This window comes from Tachypleus tridentatus, chromosome 13 (genome assembly GCF_004210375.1).
Source record: "Tachypleus tridentatus isolate NWPU-2018 chromosome 13, ASM421037v1, whole genome shotgun sequence".
NCBI classification, from domain to species: Eukaryota; Metazoa; Arthropoda; class Merostomata; order Xiphosura; family Limulidae; genus Tachypleus; species Tachypleus tridentatus.
Window position 1 is genome coordinate 50250039 of NC_134837.1, and position 13434 is coordinate 50263472.

Here is a 13434-nt window from a genome sequence, read left to right on the forward strand (position 1 = left end):
CAATAGCTTTCACCTAGAGTATTGGCGATACTCCAGACATCAGCTACTTCTTGGCTATCAGAGAGTAAGATCAAGAGGGGGGCAGAGTTGTAGTGCCCACTGACCTTTCGAACCCTGTCCCATATGACCTCAGAACTGGTGATAGAAGATATACTAATTGTGAACTTAATCCAAGATTCCTTCTGGCTTTGACATCTTACCCACCAAGCATGTGCACGGGCCTGCTGGAAAGCAATGCAGTTTGAAAGTGTGGAATATCTGTGGAAAGTATCCCAGGCCCATTTTTGAGCCCTCTGTGCCATGTGGCAGGCAGGATTCCACCACAGATGAGGATACAGTGGAAAACGTGTCAAGGTTTTAGAAATACACTGAGCAGATGCTTGTACAATACAGTCAGTTACTGCTGTCACACAGTCGTCTATTGATGGCTGATTCACGATGGCAGGATCAAGTTCTGCGAGAGCAGCGAAAGTACACCAGTCTGCCTGATCCAGCTTCTACCAGGGCATGCAGGTAGGGTGGCATTGACTACGGCCAGTCTCTCTCAAAAGTATAGGAAAATGATCACTGCCTAGTGGATTATTATCAACCCTCCATGAAAAATGGGAGAATAATAAAGGGGAGCAAACCAAGAGATCAATAGCAGTAAAGGACTGACAAGGTGCATGAAAATAAGTGGAAGAACCAGTATTGAAAAGAGAAAGGTTGTGATCAGAGAGGATATGCTCTACGGAGCAACCCCTCCTATCAATATCAGCACTTCCCTAGAGGGGATGATGTCCATTAAAGTCCCCCAAGATTAAAAAGGGAGACAGCAACCGCTCAATAAAAGCATCAAGGTCCAATTGATCATAGGTCTGTCCAGGTGACAGGTAGGGTAGAGAGAACAAACAGTGATGGCATGACCCAAGGAAACACAGATGGCTACAGCTTCCAAGGGTGCGTTGAGCGACAAAGACAGGGTGGTCACATGCTGATCAACCAACTGTGCCTTCCCTCCAGGTACTTGTCCATCACACAGCCTGTGATTTCTGTACAGAGAAAACTGCTGAAAGGTGACTGTATCGGCAAGTTTCAGAAATGTTTCTTGTAAAGAAAGACATGCAGGATGGAAGGAAGCAATAAGTGTTTTGATGCCATCCAGATTAGAACGTAAACTTCAACAAGTCCATTGTATCAAGGTGGACATTTTTAACGACGAATAGGCAAAGTGACTGGAGAACCCTTCTGTTTACGACCACGTCTTTTTTCCTTACTGTCCTGATTCAGAGGAGGTCTATCGACTTCCATGGATCCTGCCCTGTGTCGATTGGGCAGGTCTTTGTTGTTGAAAGAGGATTCCAGTGAATGAAGACGCGAACGAATGATTGTTTCGCATCTTGGGGTGAGAGAAAAAGATGTATCTGAAGAAATGCCTGTATTTGGAGGCACAGAGAGAGATCTGTCTGCACTCCCACTGTAGTTGTGGAAAAAAGTGCAGCAGCATATGTCCGAGATAAAGTGGCGGACAGCAATTTCCAAGCCCCAGGATAATTAATGTTATGAGTCATTTTCAAACACTGCAACTCTTTTTTCCTCTAACCATTTAGGACAAGAACGAAAGTAGGAAGGGTAAGAACCATTGCAGTTGACACAATGCGGGTCAGTGTCACACTCGTAGGCATCGTGGTCGTTGCCACCACAACGAGCACGTCAGGGAACTACGACATGACATCTTTGAGTGGCCAAACCTCTGACATTTAAAACATTGGAGAGGGTTTGGAATGTATGGCCGTACCTTGTAATTAAGATAACCTGCCTTGATGGTGGCAGGTGTACGTGGTGGTGTAAATGTCAAAACGAGGATACTTTTCAGCAGTGTAACTCCATCTTTGCAAGTGGAGATGCACCTCACTGCAGAAACTCCTTGAGTGGAGAAAACAGTGAGAATCTCTAACTCAGGGATGTTCTTCAAATCCCTCTCAACAATAACTCCTCATGATGAATTCAAGGTAGCATGAGGGGTAACCTCAATAGGTACATCCCCAATTACCTTTGAATTCACGAGGAGTTCACTTGTTGGAATGTGGATGTTTCAAGCAATATATCTCCAGATCAGAGCTTCTTTACTGACTTTGGAGAGCCAGCAAGTCCCTCCAGTCCCTTCTGAATAAAAGGTGGACATTTGCCCTAAAAGTTTTTCTGAAAGAGAATGTAGGATGAGAAAATGAGGTACAACTGGTGGTACAGACATTGAAGATTGCTGATCAGAGTTTTCAAAACCTGGTCATTTACCTGTTTTTTTTTTCATTATTTTATTTAGATTTTTATTAGGAGGATCCATAGTAAAAAAGAAAAATTTCGGTGCCCACTGACCCCACCCACCGTGGAGCCCTACAAGGGGACGCACTACAATCTCAAGCAAGAACACTGCAGCAATGCCAGGGTTTTGTGAGCACTATACCCAAACACCAGCATCAGACACAATGTCCACAACACTCGTTGAGAACTTCCAACACTGGTACTTGGTTGACTCTAGCCCAAGTGGACCAGCCGATTGACCCAAGGGGGGCCACCCAAAGGTTGCCCGTCTACAAGAATTCAAGGGCAAAGTGGTGTGTTATAGTTGGACCCCTCAACCACCAGGATCCTCTCCTCCCCTTCATGGGTCGCCATGCACGGTAAACATGTGAGTGGATGTTTAGATCCCAAAGGAGGTAACCTGAAAGAACAGAACCTTCCCTGGGAGGTCCCCTCACCATGTACAAGAATCCACACTGATGGGACGTCATTTTGCACTTGACTGTATGAAGTTTTGTTTCACTGACAAGGCTACTACATCAGGCCTTATTTGCATTATGCCATCCATATTGGTCTAAGTAACTATTTGAATAGACAAAGATTGAAAGTCACCAAATGTAAAACATACACACACACACAAAATGGATGTATGGGTTGGGGTCAAAGTGCATGGCACTATTGTTTAAATAGTGCTATTCGATGTTTTATAAAATTCAAGCCAGAGCTATCAACTATTCATTTTGCCTTACACTGCTGATTTAGCAATACATAGATACAGAAAATAAGTAGATGTGCATTTCAGAGATTATATAGGTTATGCACATCCAAACTATATAATGGACAACAATTAGACTGATTTCAACATAGACATGTCTGCACAAAAATAACTTAGTAACAAATTTGATTTATTTGTGTATAACAGACGTATACATATTAATAAGGCTGTCGTATTTTATATACAATATGTTCTACACTTGGAATTATACTAATATTCTGTCAAATGAACCAACCCTGTGTACATTTAGTTAAAAGTTACTAAATGATTTAATGAAACCTTCTTATTAATAATTTAAAAAATAAAAATTAGTTTGTTCATAATTTGGTTAAACTAAAAGAAAAACCTTTTTTATTGTCTGCTAACAGTTGTAAACAGTGTGCTTTGTTTTTCAAATCAAAACAAAGATAAAGTTACACATTTATAAAATAAAAATTTGAAAAGAATGTAGGAAAACAATATGATGTTATTACTTTACCTCTGTAAAACTACAAGATATTGACTGGAAAGGGTTAAAGAGCTTTGGTGAGTATGTTATCACAGCATGGAGTAATACATACAATGTTTGTATTCAGCCAATGAAGATATAGGTTCATTTTTGATATCTACATCCACTGACAGCAAATTAGACAACTTGTAACATATACAAAATATTGACTTATTTGTGAATTTTTCTTAAAATTATTGAAAGTATTTCAATGACTTAGTCAAACATTCCATTTGTGACACAGTGATACAAAGTCCAAAACACTCTATGATTTTGAGAAAAAAAAGAATCAGAGCTCACTCTGAATGAAAAGGCCATAGATGATCCTTATAAAAAGTATGATAACCAATAAAACGATGAAAAGATAAAACTTTCACCTTTTCCCGAATCAGAATTACGAATAACGATTTCATCCTTGAAGTAATTCTTCCCAGGAATTCTGAAAGATACATAATGTAATATAGATTCCAATTACACTTACTTAATATACTTTGTTTCAGCATAATAGCAGAACAAATACATAACTTCCAAGTTTCTGTTTTAAAGAATATGTATCACACACACACACACTGTTCAGTCAGAACCTCCTCAGGTGAAAAATCTGATACAACCTTTATCTAACAAGAGTACACATGCACACACATATGAAAAAGCTGTTACTCAATGTCACTATGAGAAAAAAGAACAGAAACTGACACACACACACACACAACGTATGTGTACGTATTATTTTTCCCAACTAACTTGGTGGGTTTAGTAAATTTTCCTGAAGACTTGAAAACGTCTCCTGGTGCTAGAGAAGGCTGAGATTGTTTGGTAGAAGGAACATATACTACATTCTGTCCAGACATGTAACTAGGAGAGGCAGTAGTGACTGATTGGTTAGTGGTTAGGGCTGATACTGCTGAACCCACAGTCTGATAATTGGAAACAAAAAAACATTAGTTATTTCATGCAATTTATTTTTTAACTTAGTTCTTAAGTAAATCAGACATTTTATTATGTTATTGCACTGTACTTACCATAGGAGTCCCACTGGCTTGATAAAAACATCATTAGATTGCACATATAAAGATTAACTGCAAAAGGGTAAATCAGTATTTGAACTTTTATTATTATTAATAATACTTTTATAAGCAAATTCTAATTTTCTCATCTTCAACTACTGCCATAGAATTAACAGGAAGATGAACGTAGTTCATCCAAAATACTTTAATGACTACATCCATCCATTCTGAAGATTTTAAAATATGCTTTTTCTGTTTTTGTTAAGTGAATATGAAAGAGTTGATGTTTATGTTACTTAAAGATGGGAGATTATTAGTCATTATCTGAATGTGGATGATTTTGTATCTTTACCTCAACTTCAGTAATCTTTTGTTTATAGTAACTGTTGAAATTGCTATTTGTCTTCCACATCATAGCCCTCAATTCGATGACCTCAAGCAAGTGCATACGACAAAGTTCATTTAAACGTTCATCCCTCGATGCATTCCTTAATGTTAGAAAGTAGCGGTCTAGTTGTTCTGAAAAATTACAAAATATAAATCCAAATATCTGTGAACATTTCCAGAGTTTTTTTGTAATTAGTATTACAGATTAAGTCTACTTCTCCGACACACAAATAAAATGTAAAAATGTTTATGCAACTTGTACTAAAGAAAAAAAAAGAAAATGAGTATGTTTATAAGCCACTGTTAGTAATTACAAATTCCCTCTAAAATTAAAGGTAAACTGCTTAGATAATAAATGCAAACTTTGATTACTACTATATATTAGTAGCACTTTACTCTAAGATTAAATCTATTTGCTTTGAAAGTTTAATAAATTAAGTACACAAGTTAAATGTCATCTACCTCTGTAATTTGTTTCTAGTTGTAACCCTTTACTCTTCAGTTGATGACAAACTCTTATGATCTTTGATAATATGGAATCATCAAGGTTGCTGTTGTTAACTGATATATGCAAAGCTTCAAGATCTTGAATCACATCATCAACTGTAAGACCATCATTAAAAATCTTGTTACATCTTTGTTAATTTGTTTTTAATAGAAATGAAGAACAGTTGCTCATCCATTGAGAAATAATATTCTTTAATATTTATAGACATCAAAATACAAAAAATGGTTTGCCATAAACTTTGACCCACTACAAAATGTCCATAATTGTGATTTTAACCAGAATTTGTACAAGCAAAAACTTAAGAGTTTTCAAATTTACAGATTGAATGAAAAATTTTCTATTCACATATAAAAGGAAGCATTTCATAGTTTTAACATTGTAAAAATAAATTCAGTTAAAACAAAAAGTTATAATTCAATGACTTCTTTACATTGGTGCTTATCTGTAATTATGATTGTAATATCAACATTTTGTTCTTTAATTTTACCATTATACTTAGTTTGTGATCTATCAGTAGTTACTTAAATACATTATCAATATTTCTTTGTGCATATGAGTACACATCCATCATTTACTGGCAACAAAGCCTCATGATCAATTCAGATATTATTGAGATATGCATGATAAAATACTCAGACATATTAAAACAAGTCTAAGCAATTTTATTATGATAAAAACAAGGTATTTTTAACAACCATAAATAACATTTATATTTGTTAATTTTTTTAAAAACTTAAAACCTAAAAATTATTTTACTATAAAAGAAAGTAATATAAAATAAAAATGTAGGGTTCACAGCCTTAAAAATAAATTAAGACTTTTTTTTTCCAGCATTCATTATATTAATTTTCCAGGTGTCTCAAATCCTGCCATGTGGCATTAAAATTGCATTTTCCTACCATTTACTTTTTCCAAACATGTCCATCAGCAGAAACTAACAGTCCTAATTCACACACAAATCCAAATAACAAAGTCTTTGTTGATTGAGCCAATTATTTAATGGGTTAAAGCTAATATTTTATGACTTATATAGCACCATGTCTTAAAAACAGCCATTTCTTCAGGATGTTTAGCACTAAAATTTTTGAACCTCATTTTCCACAACTTTTCATGGTTTCAAGGGTGTGCATATTCTGGTTAGATATTTAATTATTAATTTTAAAGTATCTTGAATAAGCATGTCAAAACTTAATTTGATCCTGAGGTAATAAGTTGAGACAGCAACATAATACATTTCTCATGTAATCCTGGTTTTAATAAATGACATGATTTATACTTGATTGTCACTGTACAAAATTTCAAAACAAAGCTCAAATTTAATTATGTAGTATTGAACAACTTCTATAGTATTTATGGAATAATGTATTCAAGTATTTAGACAAAAATATTTACAACAGATTAGTGGCTTCAGTAAATACAGTTAGCACCTGAATTTGCCATGCATACAAACTAACCTGTGGCTTCATTCTGGTCCCCAGCTGCTGCTGAATCTGTGTTCTGAAGACAACTGCCTTCTGATACTAGCTTCAGTGGCCTTGGCCTCTCCAATTTTCTTACATTTCTTACAGCTTTAGTTGACATATTTTGTCTGTGATGTAGAAGTGATGTTGAAAAATATTTACGAGTATGGCAACCCTTACTTGTTTCTTATTTGTTGTTGAATGAAACATTGTATTAAATCTACAGTTAAGAAAAAAACAATAGGAGTATTGCTTCATTGAATACACACCTTACAAAAGAAATGTTATCTCACGTTGAATAACTGCTCATTTTATGATCATATGAACAACTTATTTCAATTATGGGCAGTATATCTATAAATTTATACTGGTAAGGTCTCGAAGTAATGCTTCAAAATTCTGGGAACACTAACATCATCCAATGGTATCAGTAATAAGAAAATATTTTATTCTGACAACCTAAAATATTATGATAAATAATTGGACTACTCAACAAGTAACTAACAAAACTACTTCCTGCAAAATTAATATTGTAACTAAATCACCCTAATTTAGGAGTACTCATCTCTATCTGCTACTATATGCAAGTTACTGATAGCATATTTAAGTGTAAATGCCTGGAATGTGCTTGATAACACAGTGATGAAAAATGACAACACTGACAGTAATGTACACCAGAAAAAGAATTTTATAATACTAATGAACATATGCAATTATAAATACTAAAAGATCATAAATCACAAAAATACCCATCATGAAGAACATTTTTACATTGCTTTGTTATTTATAGTCAAAATATTTAAACAGAGATGAAATTTAAAAACTGTACTGCTATGAAAAAATTAAGAATAATAAAAATATAAATCCAACACTCACATTTCTGTTGTTGTAAATACACATACTACTTAAATATTTCAGGGCTCAGTGTTAGAATCACTGCTATTTTTGGGTTACACCAATTACACAGATGAAGGGAGATTCAGTAGATTATTTAAATTTGCCGATGATATTAAAGCTTTGGATGTTGCTAGCTATGAGGAAAATGCTGCTGCTTCACAAAAGGGTTTAGGTTACTTAGCAAGTTGGGCAAAATAAATGACAGACATGCAATGTAATTAATGTAGAAAATCAAAATGTGAATTATTATTATTATTATTATTAATAGTAGTAGTACTTTGACAGAAATGACCTTAACAGTGCTAAGAAAGAACAAGCACTTAATGTTGTGGTTGATGGTTTCTTACACTATCCAAACAATAAGCCATTGCTTGTGGGAGGGTAAATAATACTGTAGGTTTTTTTCCAGTAACACAAAATATAAACCTAAAATATTCATACTGTGATTATACAGATCACTTGTTAAGCCACTTTGGTTGGTTGGTTGGTTGATTTAGTGTTTTAATGGCAAAAAGCAGCTAGGCTATCTGTGCCAAATGTCCGGTAAAAACGTAAGGCCACTTTGGAGTACTGTGTTCAGCGTTAGGCTCCTTACTTTAAAAAGTACATTGAATTGTTAGAATAAGTTCAGAGAAGAACTACAAAAATAGGTTAAGACCTATGACCTTGATTCACCTTAAAAAATGGTTAATAAGGATTTGAGTGAAGTGTGTAAGTGAAATGATAGTGTTGATATATCTTTTTTTCATATTCAATGTTAATGTAATATGTTTTGTAAAGATTAATGCTTTCTTATATGCGTGATAAGATTATTGCTAGTGAATTGTACCACAAAATGATTCTTATAAACACATGTATTGCAAATTTGGTATTTCCAAATGTAGTAAATTATAACAAAACAATTATAATTTTCATAGTTACAGGTTTTATGTTAGTGTATATGCGCTTGCTTCCGAGTTAAGATATTTGTTATATTGCAGTTTTTCTTTCTTCAAGAATTGCAACATGTTTGACATGTTTTCAGGAGTGAGAGAGGAACACAGGAAAATGTGGTATAAGAATATATCATGGTTTTATATTTCTTTGTAACACGACAGTATTTATTTTGAACTTATTCTATATACATGCACATTTCACCTAACTCATGATCAGGAAAGTCATTACTATAATGGGGAAGGGGAGGAAAGAGTTCAGGTTAACTATTGTGAATGCTATGTATGTACTGTATCCCACAGATTCACTGGAAGTCTTAACCATAATGCCAAGGTTCACTAAAATTGTGTTTAGTGCTCAAAGAAAAAAATAAAACAGTACTACACTCTCTTTGCAGCAGTTTACATTAGAAATAGTACCATGCAAATTTACTATGTTCTTCTTGATGACAAGAAACCAACTTGAAATAAAAATGTATCTTAAAATGGCTGGTATTGGTATTAACATTTTTATTGATAATAAATGTTAATACCCATACTAGCCATTCAGAGATACAAATTTACTACATGTTGTTTTCTATAGCAATCTCACTATACATTTTAAAGTACTACCAGTCATATTGTTAACAGCTTTACCAAAAACTAGGGTTAAATTTTATCAAAACTTAAAAACTGGGGGAGCCAACTGCTTCCCTTAGCCTCCACCCCTCACAACCCCACTTGTAATGAAAATGAGAAGTCACATGGTAGCATATGCTGACCTGGGTAAATCTGAGGTTTTTTTGCATCAAAGAAACACTGCATTTAAACAGTCTGATTCTTCTTTCAGAAACTGTTTCAAGAAGAATCAGTGTGATCAGACTGTTTACTCAAACTGTGTTTGCATTTTATTGTAATGATAAAAAGTGTGCATTTGGTTTTAAATTTCACTTTTTAATCTTAATATTTCATTTTACATCAACCCAACAGTAAGTATAGTATTACTTCATAAATCAACATCTTAATTTAAACCCGTTATGTAACACACTTATCCAGAAGTTCTAAAGTTTATTCATTTTAACTTGGATGTAATATACGCGTCTACATTCCTTTAATAAGTAAATTACAGTACTACTAATAATTTAAATTTTGAATATAATCCCAATAATAGGAACTTAATTATAATGATTTAGATCAAAACTAAAAACTATAATAAAATTATATCATTAATATTTCAGTTAACTAACAGATTTTGATTATTTTAATGTTAAATATATTTAAAATAAAAATACCAATCAGGTTATTCGATAATCTCCACCATCTCTCATCCAAACAAATTTAAAAGTGAAATGTTTCTCACGTCGAAGTGTAAAAAACATAAGCACTTTTTACAGCAGCCATTACTATTAGCAAACATATCATAGAAAATGCATTGCTAGTATAACATAAACTAGTTGTATATTTATGTTTAATTCAATCGTATTCATAATTGTAATCACAGTTTATGTACATCCCACATCAATTATACCACTATTATGATTCACTACATCACTAAAACAAAACTATACTCCGAGTCAAACAAATTATAAAGCACTAAACAGAAACTTTATCCTATTATTTTTAAGTTATTTAAGGTTGAAACGAAATAATAGTATTTTTCTGTACACAATTTCCAAATAGAAGTGTTCACACTAACAAAAAAAAAAAAAAAAAATTCGCAGTAGCATACAATACTTGCTGTTTAATATACATTTCAGTCTAACCGGCTCTTTGAATTAAATTAAATATTTGTAGATTTTTTTTTATCTAATCCATTCCTGTTCATTGACCTCTTATTTCAAGCCGTGTGGGGTTTAACCAAGTAAAACACGTGTCTTGAGAAAGAAGTCGTCATCAAAAACACTGCATCCATTCTAGTAGTGTGCAATCTAACCTTAATACTAGTAATACTGACATATTTGACAAAATTTCTAGTTTTTATCGTTCGCCCCAGTGTAGGGTTAAATCTCACCAACTGCGAAAGTTTTTAACCAAATAAAATACACATAAAGTACGTCATCGATTAAATAATATGAATTAAAATCATAATTACCTCAATAGTACCACAGTAGAAGCAGCCTACGATCAATTTACTATTCAAGTTCCCCACCCACCTTTTCGTCTGCTTCGTTAAAGTTCTTATACAAAACAGAACTGGCATGTCATGTACATTCTTCAACGCGAGATTGAATTGTATAATTAAGTGCGCCACGTGGAGTGTATAAATATACAAGTGAATTTTTGACGTGTATTAAATTGAATGGCTCAAATTTTGTTGTGACTTAACATCGTATAAATGGATATGAAACATAATTATTAATAACAATAAAAATATCGAGTGTTTATAATAACTAACCATTTCTTCGGTCATGCGAACGGAGTTCTGAAATAAAATATCAGAAATGCAAGCGTTTTTATGTTATGATACCTGGGTATTTTTCAGTTCTTGGTCGGAATCGAAAAAAGATGCAAGGTTTAGACTGTTTTTCATGAATTTACATGAAGCTTCAATAAAAAAGTTAATCGATCTGTGTATATGTGCAGAGTTGTTTTTGTTTTTGAATTTCGCGCAAAGCTACTCGAGGGCTATCTGCCTCCAGTCGTTCCTAATTTAGCAGTGTAAGACTAGAGGGAGGGCAGCTAGTCATCGCCACCTACCGCCACCTCTTGGGCTACTCTTTTACCAACGAATAGTGGGATTGACTGTAACTTTATAACGCCCCCACGACTGGGAGGGCGAGCATGTTTGTGCGACCGGGATTCGAACGCTTCAACACGCTTGGCCATGTCAAGCCCATATGTGCAGAGTCTGTATGCAGGTTATTAGGAAATTAAAAAGAGTTGAAATTGCTTCTCACTGAAGCTGTAATATAATAGTTGAATTAATTATATGCTAAGCAACTCTTTGGCGCAAAATTCTATTTGCTATGAACATTTTTTTAAAATGCAAAGCAACACAACAGAATACATACATTCTGTACATAATAGGAAATCGAATCCCGAATTTGAGCATTGTAAGTCCGTAAATTTACCTGAGAGAACCATAAGCATTGACATTGTAACGTATTATATCATTGGACGGTTTTTTAAAAGTTATTTGGTGATTATAGTACGCAGTCCAATTCACATAACATTAAACAATCACTTCACTTCTTCCTTAACATTTGCTACAGGCTACTTATTACATGGGCGTCTGCAGAGGTAGAAAGGTGCACTTGCCTACCTTATAAAATGAGAAACAATTCTTTCTTTATTCGTTTGTTTGTTTTTTTTTTTGAATGTCGCACAAAGCTACTCTAGGGCTATTTGTGCTAGCCGTTCCTAATTTAGCAGTGTAAGACTAGAGGAAGTAGTCATCACCACCCATCGCCAACTCTTGGGCTACTCTTTTACCAACGAATAGTGGGATTGACTGTCACATTATAACCTTTCTTTATTCATTCAGCATGTGTATATGAGTTTATAAATTTTTAATTCACTTCGCAATTTCACACTACTTATTACATTTAATTTTATAAGTCGTTAGGTTTGTCACCAGATTTACTAAAAATCTCTATGATAACTTACCTTTAGCTAAATATTGAAAACCGTCACTACTAAAGCGGATTCTTGAATACTGGGCATGGCAATTGTCACTCAGGTCATCAGAGAGACCGACGCCGTCCTGCCGACATCTCCTGAGCCCTGACACTATGTGATTGGGGTCAACCTATTTCCATCTGCCGGTAATACTGGCAGCAGGTTATCAAAGAGACTGACTGCGCAGTTTTGCAGACAACGTGATCATAGTCAACCAAAATTTACTATTACGAAGCATATATAAATGTTAGGCTGAGGTATGGCATTAACTTTATAAGTATTAAATCCATGAAATCGGGTGTGAAAGCTTACCTATTCTGTTGAATGTACTGGCGAAACATTGAAGGCGGGTCCATCGACTCCTGACTAACTTTGTCCCCATACCCCATTGGAATAATTTCTGCGGACGCCTATGAGCTACTGTCACTTTCACGCTGTTGTTACTTTAGGCATAAATTCGAAAATTATGTTTTTACTTTCAACTGATATTTACTCGCTACGTCATTATTGGGTTTTACCGTGATTAACTTACAATTAAACTTACTTGTATTATTTTGTTCTCTGGTGGAACAACTGTAATTTTATGAACTTACAACGCTAAAATCTTGAGTTTGATCTCCTGCGACGGGCAAAGTGGGTAGTCCAATGTGGCGTTACCGTAAAATACAAACAATTTGAATAATTTCTTGGCTAATCGATCGAGTGACTGAATACATGCGATAAATAACATTAATCTGAATATTTTACTAGTTTTTTAATCAATGCTCGAACTGTAACACTGAATACATCGCCCCATGAACGGCATTTTACTAACTGAAAAAACACGCACAAATAAAGATGGTAACAATGAACTCAATATTTCACTGACCCTTGAATTTGTAACGTAGCTCCGTTTCTGAATATTTCTCAAAGATTTACGGTGGGTAACATTCAAGAACGTTCGAGATATTTTAAGACTACTTTTGTAAACTTACTTGATCTTACTGTCATCCATCGTCTAGCAATTGAAAACATAACTTACGGTAGTTTGTTTAGTGTACTCTCGCTAAGAGTAAAGATTCCCTGATTTTGAACTGAATGTTTGTTTTTAGAATTTCACGCAAA

The 13434-nt window shown here is 34.2% G+C and overlaps 1 protein-coding gene across 18 annotated transcripts in view; it reads right to left on the reverse strand.

Moving 5' to 3' along the window:
• LOC143236017 (eukaryotic translation initiation factor 4E-binding protein Mextli-like) overlaps nt 1–12794 on the reverse strand; it is a 37456-nt gene extending 24662 nt beyond the window's left edge. For 3 of the 18 annotated variants that reach the window (XM_076474226.1, XM_076474213.1, XM_076474227.1), the window contains exons 1-6: nt 12643–12791; nt 6899–7032; nt 5399–5539; nt 4902–5068; nt 4287–4459; nt 3920–3981 (exon numbers count right to left, since the gene is read on the reverse strand). In XM_076474226.1, coding sequence (XP_076330341.1) covers nt 3920–3981; nt 4287–4459; nt 4902–5068; nt 5399–5539; nt 6899–7032; nt 12643–12719 — 754 coding nt within the window. In that variant the 5' untranslated portion in view covers nt 12720–12791. Of the gene's footprint in view, nt 1–3919; nt 3982–4286; nt 4460–4901; nt 5069–5398; nt 5540–6898; nt 7125–10004; nt 10217–10804; nt 10962–12318; nt 12430–12642 lie in introns of those variants that run through there. The other 15 variants (XM_076474225.1, XM_076474222.1, XM_076474215.1 and 12 more) reach the window with 10 other exon arrangements.
• Between the last annotated feature and the right edge of the window lie 640 nt (nt 12795–13434).